The 16630-nt window shown below is 32.6% G+C and overlaps 1 protein-coding gene and 1 pseudogene across 1 annotated transcript; both read left to right on the top strand.

Annotated features, from left to right (window-relative positions):
* The first annotated feature begins 1993 nt into the window (after nucleotides 1–1993).
* On the top strand, nucleotides 1994–4390 carry LOC108995146 (annotated as a pseudogene).
* A 2625-nt stretch (nucleotides 4391–7015) lies between these two features.
* On the top strand, nucleotides 7016–10522 carry LOC108995122 (receptor-like protein 7). Its single transcript, XM_018970624.2, has one exon. It carries the CDS (start codon nucleotides 7041–7043, stop codon nucleotides 10185–10187), a length of 3147 nt encoding a protein of 1048 aa, XP_018826169.2. The 5' UTR covers nucleotides 7016–7040; the 3' UTR covers nucleotides 10188–10522.
* Nucleotides 10523–16630: the final 6108 nt, after the last annotated feature.

Here is a 16630-nt window from a genome sequence, read left to right as displayed (position 1 = left end):
ACAGAAGATAAACTTCTCCGTGGAAGTGCTAAGCAGCTAAAGCCTAAAACCGAGAGAACTGATGGATAGGAAAAAGAGAATATGTGCAAAATCCTGTCACAAAAAAAAGAGAATATTATTATCATTTCCTTTTATTATGGTTCTCTTGGCTAGAAAAAAAGATATGTGCAATAAAGAAAATGGAAAGTGAGTAATGTCGAATTGGATGATTGGAATGTTTCGGAAATTTATGAATATTAGTAAAATGGTTTGAATTTAAATGTTTTCTTGGATTTTTAGAAATATAAGAGAAAAAATTCAACGAAAATATTATAAAATTAAAAAATTGTTTGAATAAATATTTTTAATATTATTTTTAAAGTTTGTAAAAGTTGTACTAGTTGTTTATTTCGATAATGATTAGGTGATCTTTAGATGAAAATTTTAAAAATTTGAAATTGAAAATTATTTTATGTTTTAATAATATTTAAGAATAAAATTATAATAATTTTTAAGAATTTTATAAGTCATCTCCGTAACTAAACGTCTCCAGTGAAAAATGTTTGAGATAAAAGTAATATAACTTTTCATTTAAGTTTGCTCATATTCAATAATACCCTACAATCTTTCACGTGTGAAGTAGACAGAATGTTCAGAGAGTGGAGGGAGAGAAAACGACTAACGAGCATAATATATTGGAGGAACCAAAATATAATTATACTCAATACATTATATATATCTTATTATGCCAATTAATAAGCAGCACCTCTTGGTTTATTTTTTTTCTCTTTTTATCCTTGTTTTTATATTTATTTTCCTTTTATATTCCTTGGTCTATTTTTTTTTTTCCATTTTTACTCTTGCTTCTACATACAGTTTTGCCCCTTGATTTATCTTTTTTTTTTTTTTTTTTTCATTTTTGCCCCTGCTATATCCCTTTGTTTATCTTTTTATCCTTTTTATCCCTACTTTTTTGTTCATTTCTCTTATTTGTCTTTCACTTTTTTTTTTTTTTGCCCCTGCTTTTATATTCATTTTATTGATGCGTCCTTCATTATTTTGGTTCATCTTTTTCTATTTTATTTTCTCATGTTTCTCGTTTATGTCCTTGTTTCTGAATTTACAATTTCTTTCTCTGTCTCTCAAATTTCTGTGTCAATTTTATCACGATTCTACATTTTTTTCTCACGTTTTCCACCGCCTTCTCGATTTTTTTTTTTACATTTGTTTACCGCTTCAAATTTTTTTTCGTCTTGTCTACCGCTTCAACTGCTAAATTTTCCTTCTCTCGTTTTCCACCGCTTTCTCAAATTCTCACCACCTCAAATTCTCTCGCTTTCCACTCTGTCCATTTTCAATTTGTTTTTTTGTCTTCTTATTCGGAGTCTTCCATCCTTCAGCTTTCGAGAGCTTTTCCTTGTCTTCTTCTTGAGAGCCTTCGATCCTTTAGCTTTTCAAAATCTCCTTCTTTCCTTCTTAATCTCCTTCTTTTTCGTAATTCTTAATTTTTTTTTTCCTTTTCCACCACTCTTATCAGATTTTGAATTTTATTTTTTTCCCCACCGCCTTCACCGCTTGCCAATTGTTATGAGTGATTTTCATCTTCTTTGGTTGCGGACTATGTTTCTTGATTCAGAGTGTGTCTTTGTCTTCTTGTCGAGAGCCTTTTCTTGAGATTCTATTTTTTTTTTCTTTTTGTTTTCCACCGCTTTAACCGCTCTTATCAAATTTTGAATTTTTTTTCCCACCGCTTGTCGCTTGGTATAAGAGTGATAATTCCTTATTTCTCTCCTTTTTAGTCTCGGTAGCTACCAGCGACGCCACTCGCTGTCTCCATTTGCAGCTATTCCACCTCTATTCACTCTCTATTTTGCCTTCGTCGACCCTCTGTCCAGAAACCACCAAATACCAATACCGAAGCCCAACCGTGCCCAAACACTAAAAACCACCACCAGCAAACCACCACATCTATCCAGATCTACAAAGACAACCACCAATACCACCCAAATCCATCATGAGACCCATCACGCATGGAGGATATTCACCCACAAGACCCCTCATTCGCCTCGAACACCCCCTCACCATGGCTGATTCTTCCACCACCGTTTGGCTTCAGAGCGCCATCAAATTTAACGGTGGAGGTTTCATCTCTCTCTCTGCTCTTTGGAGTGAAGGATTTGGTCGTAGCGCCGTTTTGTACTCTCTTCTGGTATTTTCTAATCCCTGCATCAATTGAAAGTATAAAAAATGCTTTCGTACTGAGATAAAAGTAAAGCCAACAAATTTTGAATTCTTAGCATTTAGCTCTTGCCAAATCTTTGTGGAAAAGGTCAAATAAACCACTCGATTATCTGGAAAAATCTGTCAACCGTTAAAGTAACTACGTTTGGGTAGTGAGAATACTTGAGAAGTGTTGAGAATGTTTATGAATAGTTATGAGTATAGATTGAAGTGGGTTTATGGGTCCCATTGAGAGTATTTTGAGTTGTTTGGATGTATGAAGTATGTTAAGTTGTTGACTTTTGGATAGATAATTGAAAAATGTGTGGGTCTCATCAATGATTGATTTTTTTCAATGATGATTTTATTTATATATAATAGTGAGAAATATTATAGTGATTTTATTTATTTTTTATATATAATAGTGATAAATATTATAGCAATTTTAATTTTTTTTAATTTAATATTGATAAATATTATAGCGATTTTATTTCTTATTTATATATAATAGTGATAAATATTATAGTGATTTTATTTTTTATTTATATATAATAGTGATAAATATTATGGTGATTTTATTTTATATATATATAATAGTGATAAATATTATGGTGATTTTATTTTTTATTTATATATAATAGTGATAAATATTATAGTAATTTTATTTTTTATTTATATATAATAATAATAGATATTATAGCGATTTTATTTTTTATTTATATATAATAATGATAAATATTATAGTGATTTTTGGAGAGACTTTGATATGAAGATGGTTCACTGTGTTTGGCATGTGGAGTATTTTCATCCGTACGAGAATACTTGAAAAATGTTGAGATATCTTCGCTACCCAAACGAAGTTATCATTATTGTTTTTTTGTTTATTTGGTTTCTTGTGTGAGCAATTGATTATTCAGTTTCATTCGATGTCGTTTTGTGGGTCCCTGATCACATTTATGAGACTATTATGATATGAACTAGGTGGTTCGCCGCCAAAGCCTTCCCTGGGGTTAGCCATTGACACATAGTATGGTTCTCTTGACGCGTTGATTCAGAAAGTCAATGTAGAAGGTGCTTCTAATTTGCAAGGCTTTGGATAGGTTATAAGTGTTCAAAAACTTATTTTAGCTATTCTCTGAGTTACATCAGATTCTGAATATATTGGATGGATCTCATAAATCAATTAATGGGGAATTATATAATTAATTGAATTCTAGACAGTGGCTTGCACTGGATAAAGAGTGGGAGCAGCTCTTAGACCAGGTATGGTCATCAAAGCTATGCTGTTTAAGTCATTTTTTAAAGAATATAGATGCATGTTATGTGCCTGAGTAGTTTGATGCTACTTGCAGTTGAGACTTTAAGAACATTTTTGCTACTATGTGCGCGTTTATGTGAAAATGGTAATTCAATGGTGAATACTTAAACATTTTAGGTGATAGAAAATCTGAGTGAAAAAATTAGTAATATTTGTTAGTAAGCGTTATGTCCTCTTAGCTTTTCAATGATTCCAAGGTGCATTAGATATTCTATTTTTTGTTCTTTAAATTTTATGAGTGACTGAAATTATGTTTGTTGACATAAAACTTTACAGGATCCACTTATAACTAGAGGATCAGCTTTGGTCCTGCTGATTGGAATAGATGTTTGGAAGCATGCATACTACCTGCAGGTGAATTTACTGCTGCTGCTATTATTTCAAAGATGTTGTTAGTCTGAATTTGGCTGTTTCACATTGCATGACTTCAACATATTGGATTAGAATAGAATCTTATGAAACTTTCTTTTATGAACTAACTCACATCGACATGTGTGATTGTGGATGACAAAATTTAAAATGAAGAGTAGTAATTGTTTATGGTTTCAGATGTTGTTTTCTTTCTTCCCATTACGTAGCAATGATGATAAATGCTTCTGCTCACCTCTCAGTATGAGGATTGCTTCTTTGGGTATATTGAGCATCTATCTCGGCTGTTTCAAGGGCAGAATATAAAATGATCTGCAGGTCTCTTGCATGATTTTGTCATTTCATTGTAACTTGAAACCAGAAATAATCATCCTCATTCTTACTTAAAACTGAATTTTTTTTTTGCTCATGCAGTACCGTGATGTGAAATCCAATTATCTGAAGAACATATGGAAGGTTATTAACTGGAAATATGCAAGCGAAATTTATGAGAAACAACAATAAGCTCTTAGTACTGTGGTTAGGCTTTTTACTGAATGCTGAATCTGGCCAGGTATATATGTATATTATTATTAATACTAGCATCTTTGTACAGTTTGTGATGAAGTTTTGTCTTTTGGTTATCTTTCCTTGTATCAGACACTATACATGTGATAAGATTAGGTTTCTTATGGTGTTCTTGCTTCTCATATTCATGTACAGGTTTAGTAGCCCTTATCAATGATTATTTGATCTTACTGCATGTAAAAATGTCAAACTTCAAATTCTTTTAGACAATTCACCTTTTGAATCCTAATCTGGCTAGCTTGATTTGGAAGGTAAAAAATTTTGTGCTCTGTTTCGCCACTATTCTGACCACTTTCTCTAAAAATTCCTCCAAACTATCTCAAATTATAAAGTGGAACAATCTGATGTGAATATGCTGAAAAGTTTGGAACTTTAAAGCAAACTTTACGTCTAATATATAATTTGTGAAAAAATAGATCTTTTTTTTTTTTTTGGCATGTTCAATGTTTTGGTTGTCTTGTTTCGCAGATTTTTTCGATTTGGATCTCTGTGTTGGCTTGCTTGCATCTATTATAGCACTTTTTGGAGGCTTCTATTATACTTTCTAAATTTATACGATTCAATCAAGCTTCCAAGATGTTGTCACACACCATTTGCTATATGTCTCCCTTTTATTTTTTATTTATATATTATAGTGATTTTATTTTTTATTTATATATTATAGTGATTTTATTTTTTATTTATATTTAATAGTGATAAATATTATAGTGATTTTATTTTTTATTTATATATAATAGTGATAAATATTATAGTGATTTTATTTTTTATTTATATTTAATACTGATAAATATTATAATAATTTTTAAAAAGACTTTGATATGAAAATGGTTTATTACGTTAGGCATGTAGAATATTTTTAATAGTACGAGAATATTTGAAAAATATTGAGATATCTTCACTATCCTAACGTAGAGTCTTGTCCATCAATCTTAGAGTCGAGTCGAGTCAAGTCATTGTTTTTTTGGTCATGGATAGTAAGGTCCCAACACTTTTAATTGTCTATTTCTTTTTGTATTATAACATCAATCGTGGGTTAGGAAATGCCATCTTACACAGGTGGTTCTTTTGATTTCTACTTTTGAATGTTCAAACTTTGAGTAATATTAAGTCGTTTTATTTTATTTTTTTCATTTAGATTGTTTATATATTTAATTTTTTAATTTTTATTTTTACTTAGACTCTGTTTAGATTTAAAAATAATATGAGTTGAGATAATTTGTGAATAATAATAAAATTTATAAAATTTTTTATTATGGCTTCTCATAATTTTTCTCTTGTTATACTCCTGGTTTATGTAAATTATTTTACTCAAGATAATCACATGCATGTGTGATTATTCGTAATGTCATTTTTGGTAGGAAATCATGATGCTTTGCTTGTTTAATTGTTGTTTGAAACCATAAATTATGTTTTACTCTTAGAAACTTGTACTGAAAACCAAGAAAGAGATGTGAAAGATGAGTTTAACAGGATGAGCCTGAAACTTTCTACATAAAAATGCCATACCAAATAGGTGGAAGGCTAGGTACACCGAATACTTTAAATTGTTTGTAAATTGTAGACTCGAAACATAAGTCTATGTTGATTAGTCAATTAAATAAAATTCAATATTCTTCCTTCTGTTCTCTTTGAATTTTTCATGTGAACTCTTTGCTAGGTTTGTTGATAGGGAGGTTGTTAAGAAAAAGGAGTAGGAGAAATGGAAAAGTTAATCTTTACTTTCATTTTTAAATATATATAAAAAATAATAATAATTTATGCCAGTCACGGCCAACTATCAAAGCTAGCGGCACTTTAAGGAAGAAGTTACTTTTATCTCCTCACTTTAATCGCTCCATTTGCCTGCTTGACTAAAAATTTAATTTGTTTAGATGTTAAATTGAATTGAATTGAATTGAGTTGAGTTATAATGATAAAATATTATTATTATTTTAAATTTTGAAAAAGTTAAATTATTTATTATATTTTATATTAAGATTTAAAAAAATTATAATAATGAATTGAGATGATTATAAATTCCAAATGAAGCAATTTTATGTAAGTTAAGCCTCTAATTAATAATCTGATTTAACTCAAGTGGTACTTGTTTTATTGTTATCTCTACGTTTGATTCCTTCCTTGTATATATTGTGGGCAGAATTTGATTTAGAAAATGGGACAATGCCATATATGCGTGTTCATCACCAATCAAATTATAAATTGAAACAAAAGCTTGAAAGACTTTAGATTCGCCAAAGGCTTTTAAATTTGGTCACCAAGTAATTTGCCTCCATTGGTTACAAGACGTCCTGAGGTCCACTTTAATAATTATTGATCAGTCGAAGAAAGAATAAAGTGACTTGTGCATTTAGGGCGGGAAGTAAAAAGAATACCGTTTGGCAAATCATTTAGGTGTCAAACCGTGGACCGAAAACTCATTTACAAAGCAGCAAAGACTATACAACACATTCCACACTTAGGACGCAGGACTATACAACTCATCCGCTTGATCGGAGCCAACAATCCTTGTCGACCTATTTTGTTGGTGTCCTTAATTCTTTGAAGTGTATATCCAATGAAATCTCGATCCTTTTCATGGCTGTTCTTGATGCCCATATCACCACTACTACTTCTCCTCAGCTTTTGTGCACCTGCGGAGTCTGGCCAATGTCTCCGCGATCAGCAATCCCTGTTGCTCCGTTTGAAGAACAGTCTGGTGTTCAACGGTTTGTCCACAAAACTAGTGCATTGGAACAAAAGTACTAGTTGTTGTTCTTGGGAAGGTGTAACCTGCAGTGAAGGACGTGTTATTGGGCTCGACTTGAGCAGTGAATCAATCTCCGGTGGTCTCGACAATTCCAGCAGCCTCTTCAGTCTTCACCATCTCCAGAATCTAAGTTTGGCATATAACAAGTTCAACTATGCTCAGATTCCGTCAGGGTTTGACAAATTGACGAGTTTGAGACATTTGAGCCTATCAAATGCTGGCTTTGCAGGTCAAATTCCAATTGAGCTTTCGAGTTTGACAAGGTTGGTTATTCTCGATTTATCTACCCTTCACTTCCCTGGAATTCCCCTCCTAAAACTTGAGAATCCAAATTTAGAGATGTTGGTTCACAACTTTACGGAGCTTGTGGAACTTCATCTCGATGGTGTAAACATCTCAGAACAAGGCAATGAGTGGGGCCAAGCCTTATCATCTTCACTCCCAAATCTGAGAGCATTGAGCTTGTCAGGTTGTAATATTTCAGGCCCTTTCGATCCCTCCTTGCTAAAGCTTCAGTCCCTCTCGGTTATTAGTCTGGATTTTAACAATTTGCGTGTTGTAGTACCAAAGTTCATGGCAAATCTCACAAATCTGATGTCCTTGCGTCTCGGTTCTTGTGGGTTGTTCGGCACATTTCCAGAAAAGATCTTCCAGGTGCCAACACTAGAGGTTCTTGACTTGTCTAATAATCCACGACTTCGGGGTTCCTTGCCAGATTTTCCTCAGAATGGGAATCTTCGAACCCTGGTACTTAGCCAAACAAATTTCTCGAGAACGTTGCCGCATTCTATCGGTAACCTTACTTTGTTGTCTAGAATGGATTTTTCAAGTTGCAATTTCAGAGGATCAATTCCAGCAACAATGGCAAATCTTACCCAATTGTTTTACTTGGACATGTCATCCAACAATTTCATTGGACCAATTCCATCCTTCAGCAAGGCCAAGAATCTGACTGAAATAAACCTTTCTCATAACGATTTAACAGGTCAGATTACCTCTACTCACTGGCAAGAGCTGAAGAACCTGGTAAAACTTGAATTGCGTTACAATTCTCTGAATGGGAGCATTCCAGCCTCTCTGTTTTCCCATTTATCATTGCAGACTCTAGAACTTTCCAACAACCATTTTTCTGGTCTATTTCCCAACATTTCTTCTCATGTACTCGACACCCTTGATTTGAGCAGCAACAATTTGGAAGGGGCAATCCATGTGTCTGTCTTTAATCTTCAAGGTCTTAAGATCCTCTCACTTTCTTCAAATAACTTCAATGGCTCTTTCAAGCTAAATATGATCGAGCAGTTGAGAAATCTTTCCAGTCTTGATCTTTCCTACAACAGCTTATCAATTGAATATGATAGAACTGATTCTCTGTCCCCCTCCTTTCCCAACATCACCACGTTAAAATTGGCTTCCAGCAAGTTGAAAATATTTCCTGATTTTTTGAGAAACCAATCCATATTAGCAGTTCTAGACCTTTCAGATAACGAAATTGGTGGAGAGATACCCAACTGGATATGCAAACTGCCTTTTCTTCTACAGTTAAATCTTTCTTTTAACAATTTGGTGAGTCTGGAAGGATCTGCACTCAATGTTTCTTCTCTGAGTGTCCTGGACATTCGTTCCAACCGACTACAGGGACAACTCCCAGTTCTCCCACCATCTGCCACATATTTGGACTTCTCGAGGAATAATTTCAGCTCTGTCATACCAGCTAACATTGGTAATGTCCTTTGGTTCACTTATTTCTTCTCCATTTCAAACAATAAATTCAATGGGAGTATCCCTGCATCAATTTGCAATGCACAATATCTCCAAGTTCTAGATCTGTCTTATAATTCCTTCAATGGCAAGATTCCCGAATGCTTGTTTGTGATGGGTAGAACTCTTGGGGTGCTGAATCTAGGGAGAAACAATCTCAGTGGCTCAATTTCTGATACATTTCCAGACAATTGTGGATTGCAAACTTTAGATCTCAATGGAAACCAACTTCAAGGAAAGTTGCCCAAGTCTCTGGAAAATTGCACAAGGTTGGAGGTCTTTGATATTGGTAACAACCATATTGAGGATATCTTCCCATGTCACTTGAAGAACGCATCCGTATTGCGTGTCCTTGTTTTGCGATCTAACAACTTTAGTGAGTCACTTGGTTGTCCTGGTCATAATGCCACCTTCCCGATGCTTCAAATTTTGGACTTGGCTGCAAACAATTTCACTGGAAAGTTTCCAATAAATTTCTTTTCGAACTGGAAAGCAATGACAGGTGGTGAAGATGAGGTTGAATCAGAGCTCAATCATCTCCAATTTCGAGTCCTACGATTATCTTATTATCAAGATAGGGTGACAGTAACTTCTAAAGGTTTAAATCTTGAATTGGTGAAGATTCTAACTATCTTCACCTCGATTGACATTTCGTGCAACAAGCTTGACGGAGAAATACCAAAGGATATCGGCCTTCTCAAGTCGTTATATGTTCTAAACTTGTCGCATAATGCTCTTACAGGACAAATCCCAACATCTCTGGCAAACTTGAGACTGTTGGAGTCATTGGACTTGTCAAGCAACAAGCTTACGGGAGAGATTCCTATGCAACTTGCAGAAAATCTTATATTCCTTTCAGTCCTAAACCTCTCCTTCAATCAACTGGTGGGGCAGATTCCGATTATTAAACAGTTTGCTACTTTTTCAGATGGTTCCTACAAAGGGAATAAAGGATTGTGTGGCTTTCCTCTTCAGAAAATTTGCAATGTTGGCCGCGGGACAGCACCGTCGACTCCACCTGACTCGAATTCTAAGAAAGTGATTGGAAGGAAGTTTCTAAGTGTTGAACTAGGATTTATTTTTGGCTTAGGAATTATCATCGGGCCCCTGTATTGGAAAAGGTGGAGATTTTGGTATTTCAAACAAGTGGATGACATTCTTTACACGATATTTTCGAAGCTGTATATGAACAGAGAAGCATACCCATGTAGAATTACGCGTAGAAATTGAAGGCCAAGACGTCAGTGATCAGATTCCTTAGGCCTTTCAATGGGATACCGTCAAAGTGAGAATATGTGGAGAGGTGCAACCATGTGAAGTGGTTTTTCGAGTTCCAACATAAAGCAGAATAAAGTGCCATGGAAACCATGTGATTGCAAGGTAGCAGCATCCTAGCTTTCAAGGTATGGTGTGTTTGTAATTGCTAAGCCATAGAAATTTTCATGCTAAAATAGTGGTCTTATGATAATATTAATTTGTGGGTGATTTCTGAGACGTGCATGTGATGCAGACGTGAAACTCTAGTACCTTGCAATGAACCTTTTTTTCCTTTTTATTTTCATGACGTCCAACAAGTTCATGTATAGCCATGGAGTGGAAATGGAAAGTTTAAAGAGAGTCAGGGTGTTGTTTTAGGATTTCCATCCTTAAGAGTTACAGCCGATCTACAATGGATAAGAATTAAATAAAGAAAAATGTTTTATTTACAAAGAAATATTATAAAAATAAATTTATAAACTAATGTAAGACATTATAAAATTACTCTTATTAAAAAAGTAATTTATTTTAAAATATGGAATATTTTATCGTCTCAGAATTTCCAACTTCCAAGGATGGCAAGGTAGGGATCCATATCTAAACTCTCATTGTGGTCAAAGTTTTTGGCCACCCAAGAGCATTCACATTGGAATGCTTGGCAAGCATGAACATAGACCCAAAATTATAACAAGAGATCATTTCGTCACTAAAGAAGTAAAATGGTCAATTATAAATTCAGTGAAACTGTTGTAGGAACTTGTTCTAAGCGAGAATGAGAGCAAGAGAGGTTCGAAAGGATTTCTGAGTCATATAACATGAGAGAGAGAGAGAGAGAGAGAGAGAGAGAGAGAGAGAGTCTATCTGCGCAAACACTCGTCTCTAACAAGTGGAGAAACACCAATTAAGACGATTGAAGGGGTTGCTATCGATGGATGAGAATAAGACTTGGGAGCAAGTAGAACGTGTGAGAGAGAGTGAACAAATTTGGGTAAATATACCACAGAGAAAACAATATTAAACTTGAAAAGAGATCTACATTAGAGCTCCAAATATGGAGATCAACTATAGCATCCCCAAAACCAAACTCTAAAATACTCAACCAGATGTAATGTTCAAAAGGGTAAATTCCCCAAATTCTTGACCACATTTTAACCAAAAAGAGAGAATGCTCTAAGCTGCATGATATGAAAAGTTGATAACCAAGGATTAGAGTCATGTACTGGCAGTTGGGACTTTTGCCGAACAGGTACGGAGCAAATGTTGCTCTACACTTGCTATACCTCGGATGGAAGGTCAAAACTCGAGAGACAAAGTAGAAATATGGTTTAGGCGTGCTAAATTTTCAACTCAACAAGGCCAATTAATTGGTCTTCTTCCTAGCATAATCACTTGAAAGCTATGGACTCGACGATGCATGGCTAGAATGGAAGGAAAACATAAGTCCTTACTTTCGGTGTGGAATCCGATTAAATATTGGTTGGGTTTGATTTGGGAAAATCTGAAGGCTTCTTCTGAATTATCTAAGCGAGATGAGGAGATATTATTGATGGTTAATATACCTATCAAGCAGAAACATATATCTTATTTGCCTTTGAAATGGGTGAAACCGAATGAAGGTTGGCACAAGAAAAACGTGGATGGTTGTTCGTTGGGGAACCCAGGTTCATCTGGTGCAGACGGAGCTATTTGCTAGAGATTGCAAAGGGAAGTTAATTTCAGGTTTTGCAATAGCTACTGGGAATCAATTGCTAAATCCTTGGGCAGATCAGATAGAGACGAATTAGATCGAACACAATCTTTTAATTTGCAGTACATACTTTCTATGAAACTGATCAGTAGTACATGATGATCATGAGCTTCCTTTTGTTGATTCTAAAGTTATCTACTTTGGTCATGATTAATTACAAGAATGAGCTTATCGTTTTCTTCCGATTCCGAGGCATATAATTTGTTTGCCATCAATGATTTATATATTAAAGTCTCATTATTAATTATATTGTTTATAATTAAAGTTTTAATTGGTTTTTGTCTACGACATTTTTTTTTTTGAATAATTGTCTACGACATTGATAATGACAACTATTGAAAAAGAATTAAGCTAGCTGTTGGTGTAGAGCAGAAAGTCAAGAGATCGATGCAACCTTTTCATTTTTTTACTTTTGGTATGTTTCTACTGATCGATGCCAAAATCGGATTAAGCAACGACGGAACCAGAAATTTGTTTTAGGAGAGAGTTGAGCACAGTTAAAATTATAGTAAAATATTTTTTATTCTATTTTTGAGTCAAAATAATTTATAAGATCAAAATAATTTTATAGAGGAGGCTAAGATAATTTTTTAAAAAAGAAACCAACACAATATGAGATAATATAATCCTATTAAATCATAAAAAGATTAATACATATTTTTTTTTTTCAAACTTTGGGGGGCCATGGCCACCCCCCGCCCTATGTAGGTCCACCACTGGGATTAAGGATACATGTTGGATATTAATGAATAGTAGTAAAATAGTTGATGAATAGTAATAAAATAATAATAAATAAAGTACTCATGTACTTGTTTGTAAATAGTAGTAAAATATTATAAGATTGATCGTCTCAGCAGCCAATTAAACACAACCTAAGATTTATTAGAGTTTCTCTTCGAATTCTAGCTAAGGTCTAAAATATGAGAGAGATAAACGTACACATAAATAATATGCTAGCTACATGCATGATATATATATTTCTTGTATTTATTTCTCTTTTATTTTAAACTCTATATGATTTGGAGCAAGAATTTTAGTAGATATTAATTAATCCACAGGCCAATGCATTAAATTACAGCTAATTTTTTTTCAACTTTAACACAAACCATGCATTAATGTGCACCAAATTATTTTGATCATGGCATTCATATTAATTTTAATGTGATATTTCCTTTTTAAATTACGTATTTAAAGGGGTAATCCTTCCAAGAAAAAGTTCTTAAATTTCTAGCTAGCTAGTGATCTCCCTTCTAATAATAAAATGGGTAAAAATAAATTCTTTTGAGATCTTAAATTAGCTTTTACAAAATGGTGGTGAGCCCTCCTAAAATAATCCGAGTGCTGCCGGCCTGCCCCAGCTAGCTAGCTTCTCCATTAAATTAATTTCTACCTAATTATCATGAATATCTCTATGATCTACGAATATTAATATCGTCACAAATATTAGCTAATACTATATGTATCTTTTTAATTGATTTAGCCACGGCCTGAAAGCTAAAACGATAGCCATCTTAAGTTTTCATTGAGCGAGAAGCTGACATGAGTTACAAGCCATCCAATATAATATTTCTCTCTCTATATATGTACTATTATTTTTATGAAAAATTCTATTTACAATCTTCACTTAGAAATTGTATGTGCAGATTCTTTATAAAATGAGAAAATGCATCATTTTAAAAGGGATATTTTTGTAATTTTAAAAAATTTTAAAGATAAAATTGCCTATATTTACATTGCAGTTTCTAAATGGAGATTGTACGTAACATTGTTCTATTTTTATTATTATTCACTATTATTCATAGATCATTTGAGAGCAATACATCAATCCAAACTAGCCTAATTCATATAATTATTTTTATAACAATATATACAATAAATAATTATCATGTTCTGAGAGCCATGCATATATATGCAGGCACGTACGTACGTAGCTAGGTAGCAGGCCGGATGGATCGATATTCATATTCAATCGATCTCATGAATTACTCCCAAATAGAAATGCTTTTGTTTATAACCGAGCGGACATGATGAAGTAGTACTGCATCATGTACTACGTGAGTACCACTTCAACATCATGCATGGATGATCCACTACTACAAGAAATAAGCCGTCGCCAGAAATACTATCAAAACTCGCCGCAATTGATTAGTTCCGGCTGAAACGTACAGGTTGCCATCCAGTCGCCGCTTCTAAAGAGCCAAGTGAGAAATTTTCCACCAACTTTTGAAGTTGACGAAATACTAGTACTATAATCTTTACCCGATTAAACTAGCCGGAACTAATTAAGATAAATGATCGTCAGAAAAAAATTTGCCAATATTTTCTAATTAGTTGCTAAACTGTATTTTCGGTGATTATTAGGCGCTGGAAATAATCTATTCAACATTTGCGGGGAATATGTGTCGCCAAAAATATTTCCCACCATTAAGGGCGGTGCTTGCCTTTCGCCACTAATTTATCAAGATAATTACCTGCAGCTTATATATCTATAAATATATATGGTAATTAATTTATTATATATATATTTTTGTACCAAGAAATTTTATTTAATAAATTACATGAAGATCATGAAGATAATTAATATATAATATGATCATGATCTCTGGCGGCCAAAGGGTAAGTACGTATAGTCTTTTATATGTATATATAGGGTCGGCTCGATGGTAAGGTCATTTAAGCCATTGCTTAAGGTTCCTAAAAATAAAAATGAAGTGTTTTTTTTTAAATAAAAACCATTTAATTAAATACAATTCTAAATAATTTATATAGTTTTCAATGTGTGCAAGGCCCCATAATACTAAATTTAATATTTAATACAATGAATTTTATTTTTTGATAAGTAATACAATGAATTATTTATATTTTAAATAATTTTTTTAAGATCTTGCTAAATTAAGGCACAAAATCTGCATTGAGGGCTTATTTTAAGTTGTTGTAAATATAAATTTACAAAAATGTATTTAAAGATTTTAAATAAAATCTCATTTTATTGTAAAGTTTGAAAATATTCTATATAATAATTTATATTTCATTATATTATAATTACGAATGACTTACTTAAATCTCGTTTTAAGCCACAATTTGTATTGAGCTACTGTCCGTATATATATATATATATATATATATATATATATATATATTTTGTTCTGATCGTGATGATCTCCATTTTGTTCATATCATGATGATCATACATAAATGAAATCCTAGCTAGTCTAAGTTAATTTGATGCGCGCATGGTCAAAGATGAACTCAACTTGAATTAATTATTCATTTTACATCGATCTTTCATGACCAAATTACACACACATTCACACACCTTATAATTAAGATATATATATATATATATATATATTATATATATATATATATATATGTGCAGTTTGATCGGAAAACCCTATATTCGAGGTAAATTAACCTAGCTAGCTTTCCGCAAGCATTCATGTTCCCGAAATGAATATCATGCCGGCCAACCCTTATATTAAAATATTAATTCCCGTGGACAATGGTATGTTTTCATGGAAAGAGATTTTATATATATATATATATATATATATATTAAGTGAGGCAGCCATGCATATATCTAGGGTATTCTGCATGCGCAGATACATTATTCTCCCTAAAGGATAGCTAGCTAGGCTTTGTGATCAATTGAATAAATAAGATAACGAAGCAATGCTATTAATTAGTTTTATTTAATTAATTGAGAAATGATATAGTCACAAAGAAATTATATAAAAATAAATTTATACATTTATCACATGATTTCATATAATGTTTTAAATCTATTTTATAATAAAGATAATCTTACTGTTAATGTCCAAAAATGTACAGCCTAGAAGAAAAAAAAGATTCATTTCCAAATGCGCTGAGCCTCGACCGGTATTATTGGGTGCACAATAATTCGATACAACTGTATAGTATTGGTACGTACTACCATATCACATCATATATATTAGTATGTAGATTTAATATTCTTACTAAATCAGTAACGCTCGACTATTAATTAATCATTAATTGTGTAATTCATTATTGTAATTCAATCCCTTACGTACATGCAAAGACCGGACTCTCTATTTATAGATTTCTATGATCTGTGTCTCTGATGAACTTTGATCTATTTAGCTGATCTCACCCACGACTCTCACATGACATACATGGAACTGCTGAGTAATTGTGTCTCTGAGAAGGTATTGATCATGAGGGTGACGAAGAAATGGCCTGGGGGACTGTACATCATCTATAGATTTAATTGGTTTGTGGTCTTTGTCATTCACTACTATGTTTTTATTTTATTTTTTACTTTAACTAATTAATGATCTTGACGCAATCATTGGTAATATTTTATAGGAGACCCAAAAATTAATTAAAAAAAGTGTACATATATATATATATTAATTAAGCTAGCAAATCAGTCAAGGCATATGGCCCGCTTAGATAAGTTTATATAAACAGTTTTATCTCATCTTATTTTATAATTATAATTTTTTAAAATTTTCACACAAAATATAATAAATAATTTAATTTTTTCAAATTTTAAAATAATAATAATATTAGAAAATAATATTCTAATAATATTTTATTCAACTTTCATTTAAAACTATCTCATCTCATCTTACTATCCAAACGGAGTCTATATGTTTTTCTTTTACTATCTCTTTGTTAAATTTTC

The sequence above is a fragment of the Juglans regia genome, chromosome 4 (assembly GCF_001411555.2).
Source record: "Juglans regia cultivar Chandler chromosome 4, Walnut 2.0, whole genome shotgun sequence".
NCBI lineage: Eukaryota > Viridiplantae > Streptophyta > Magnoliopsida > Fagales > Juglandaceae > Juglans > Juglans regia.
Note: the sequence above shows the minus strand (reverse complement) of the source record. Positions and strands in the feature narration are given on the sequence as shown.

Excerpts from the sequence above, each read along its gene's own strand:
- LOC108995122 (XM_018970624.2), top strand. The coding sequence starts at position 7,041 with ATGCCCATATCACCACTACTACTTCTCCTCAGCTTTTGTGCACCTGCG.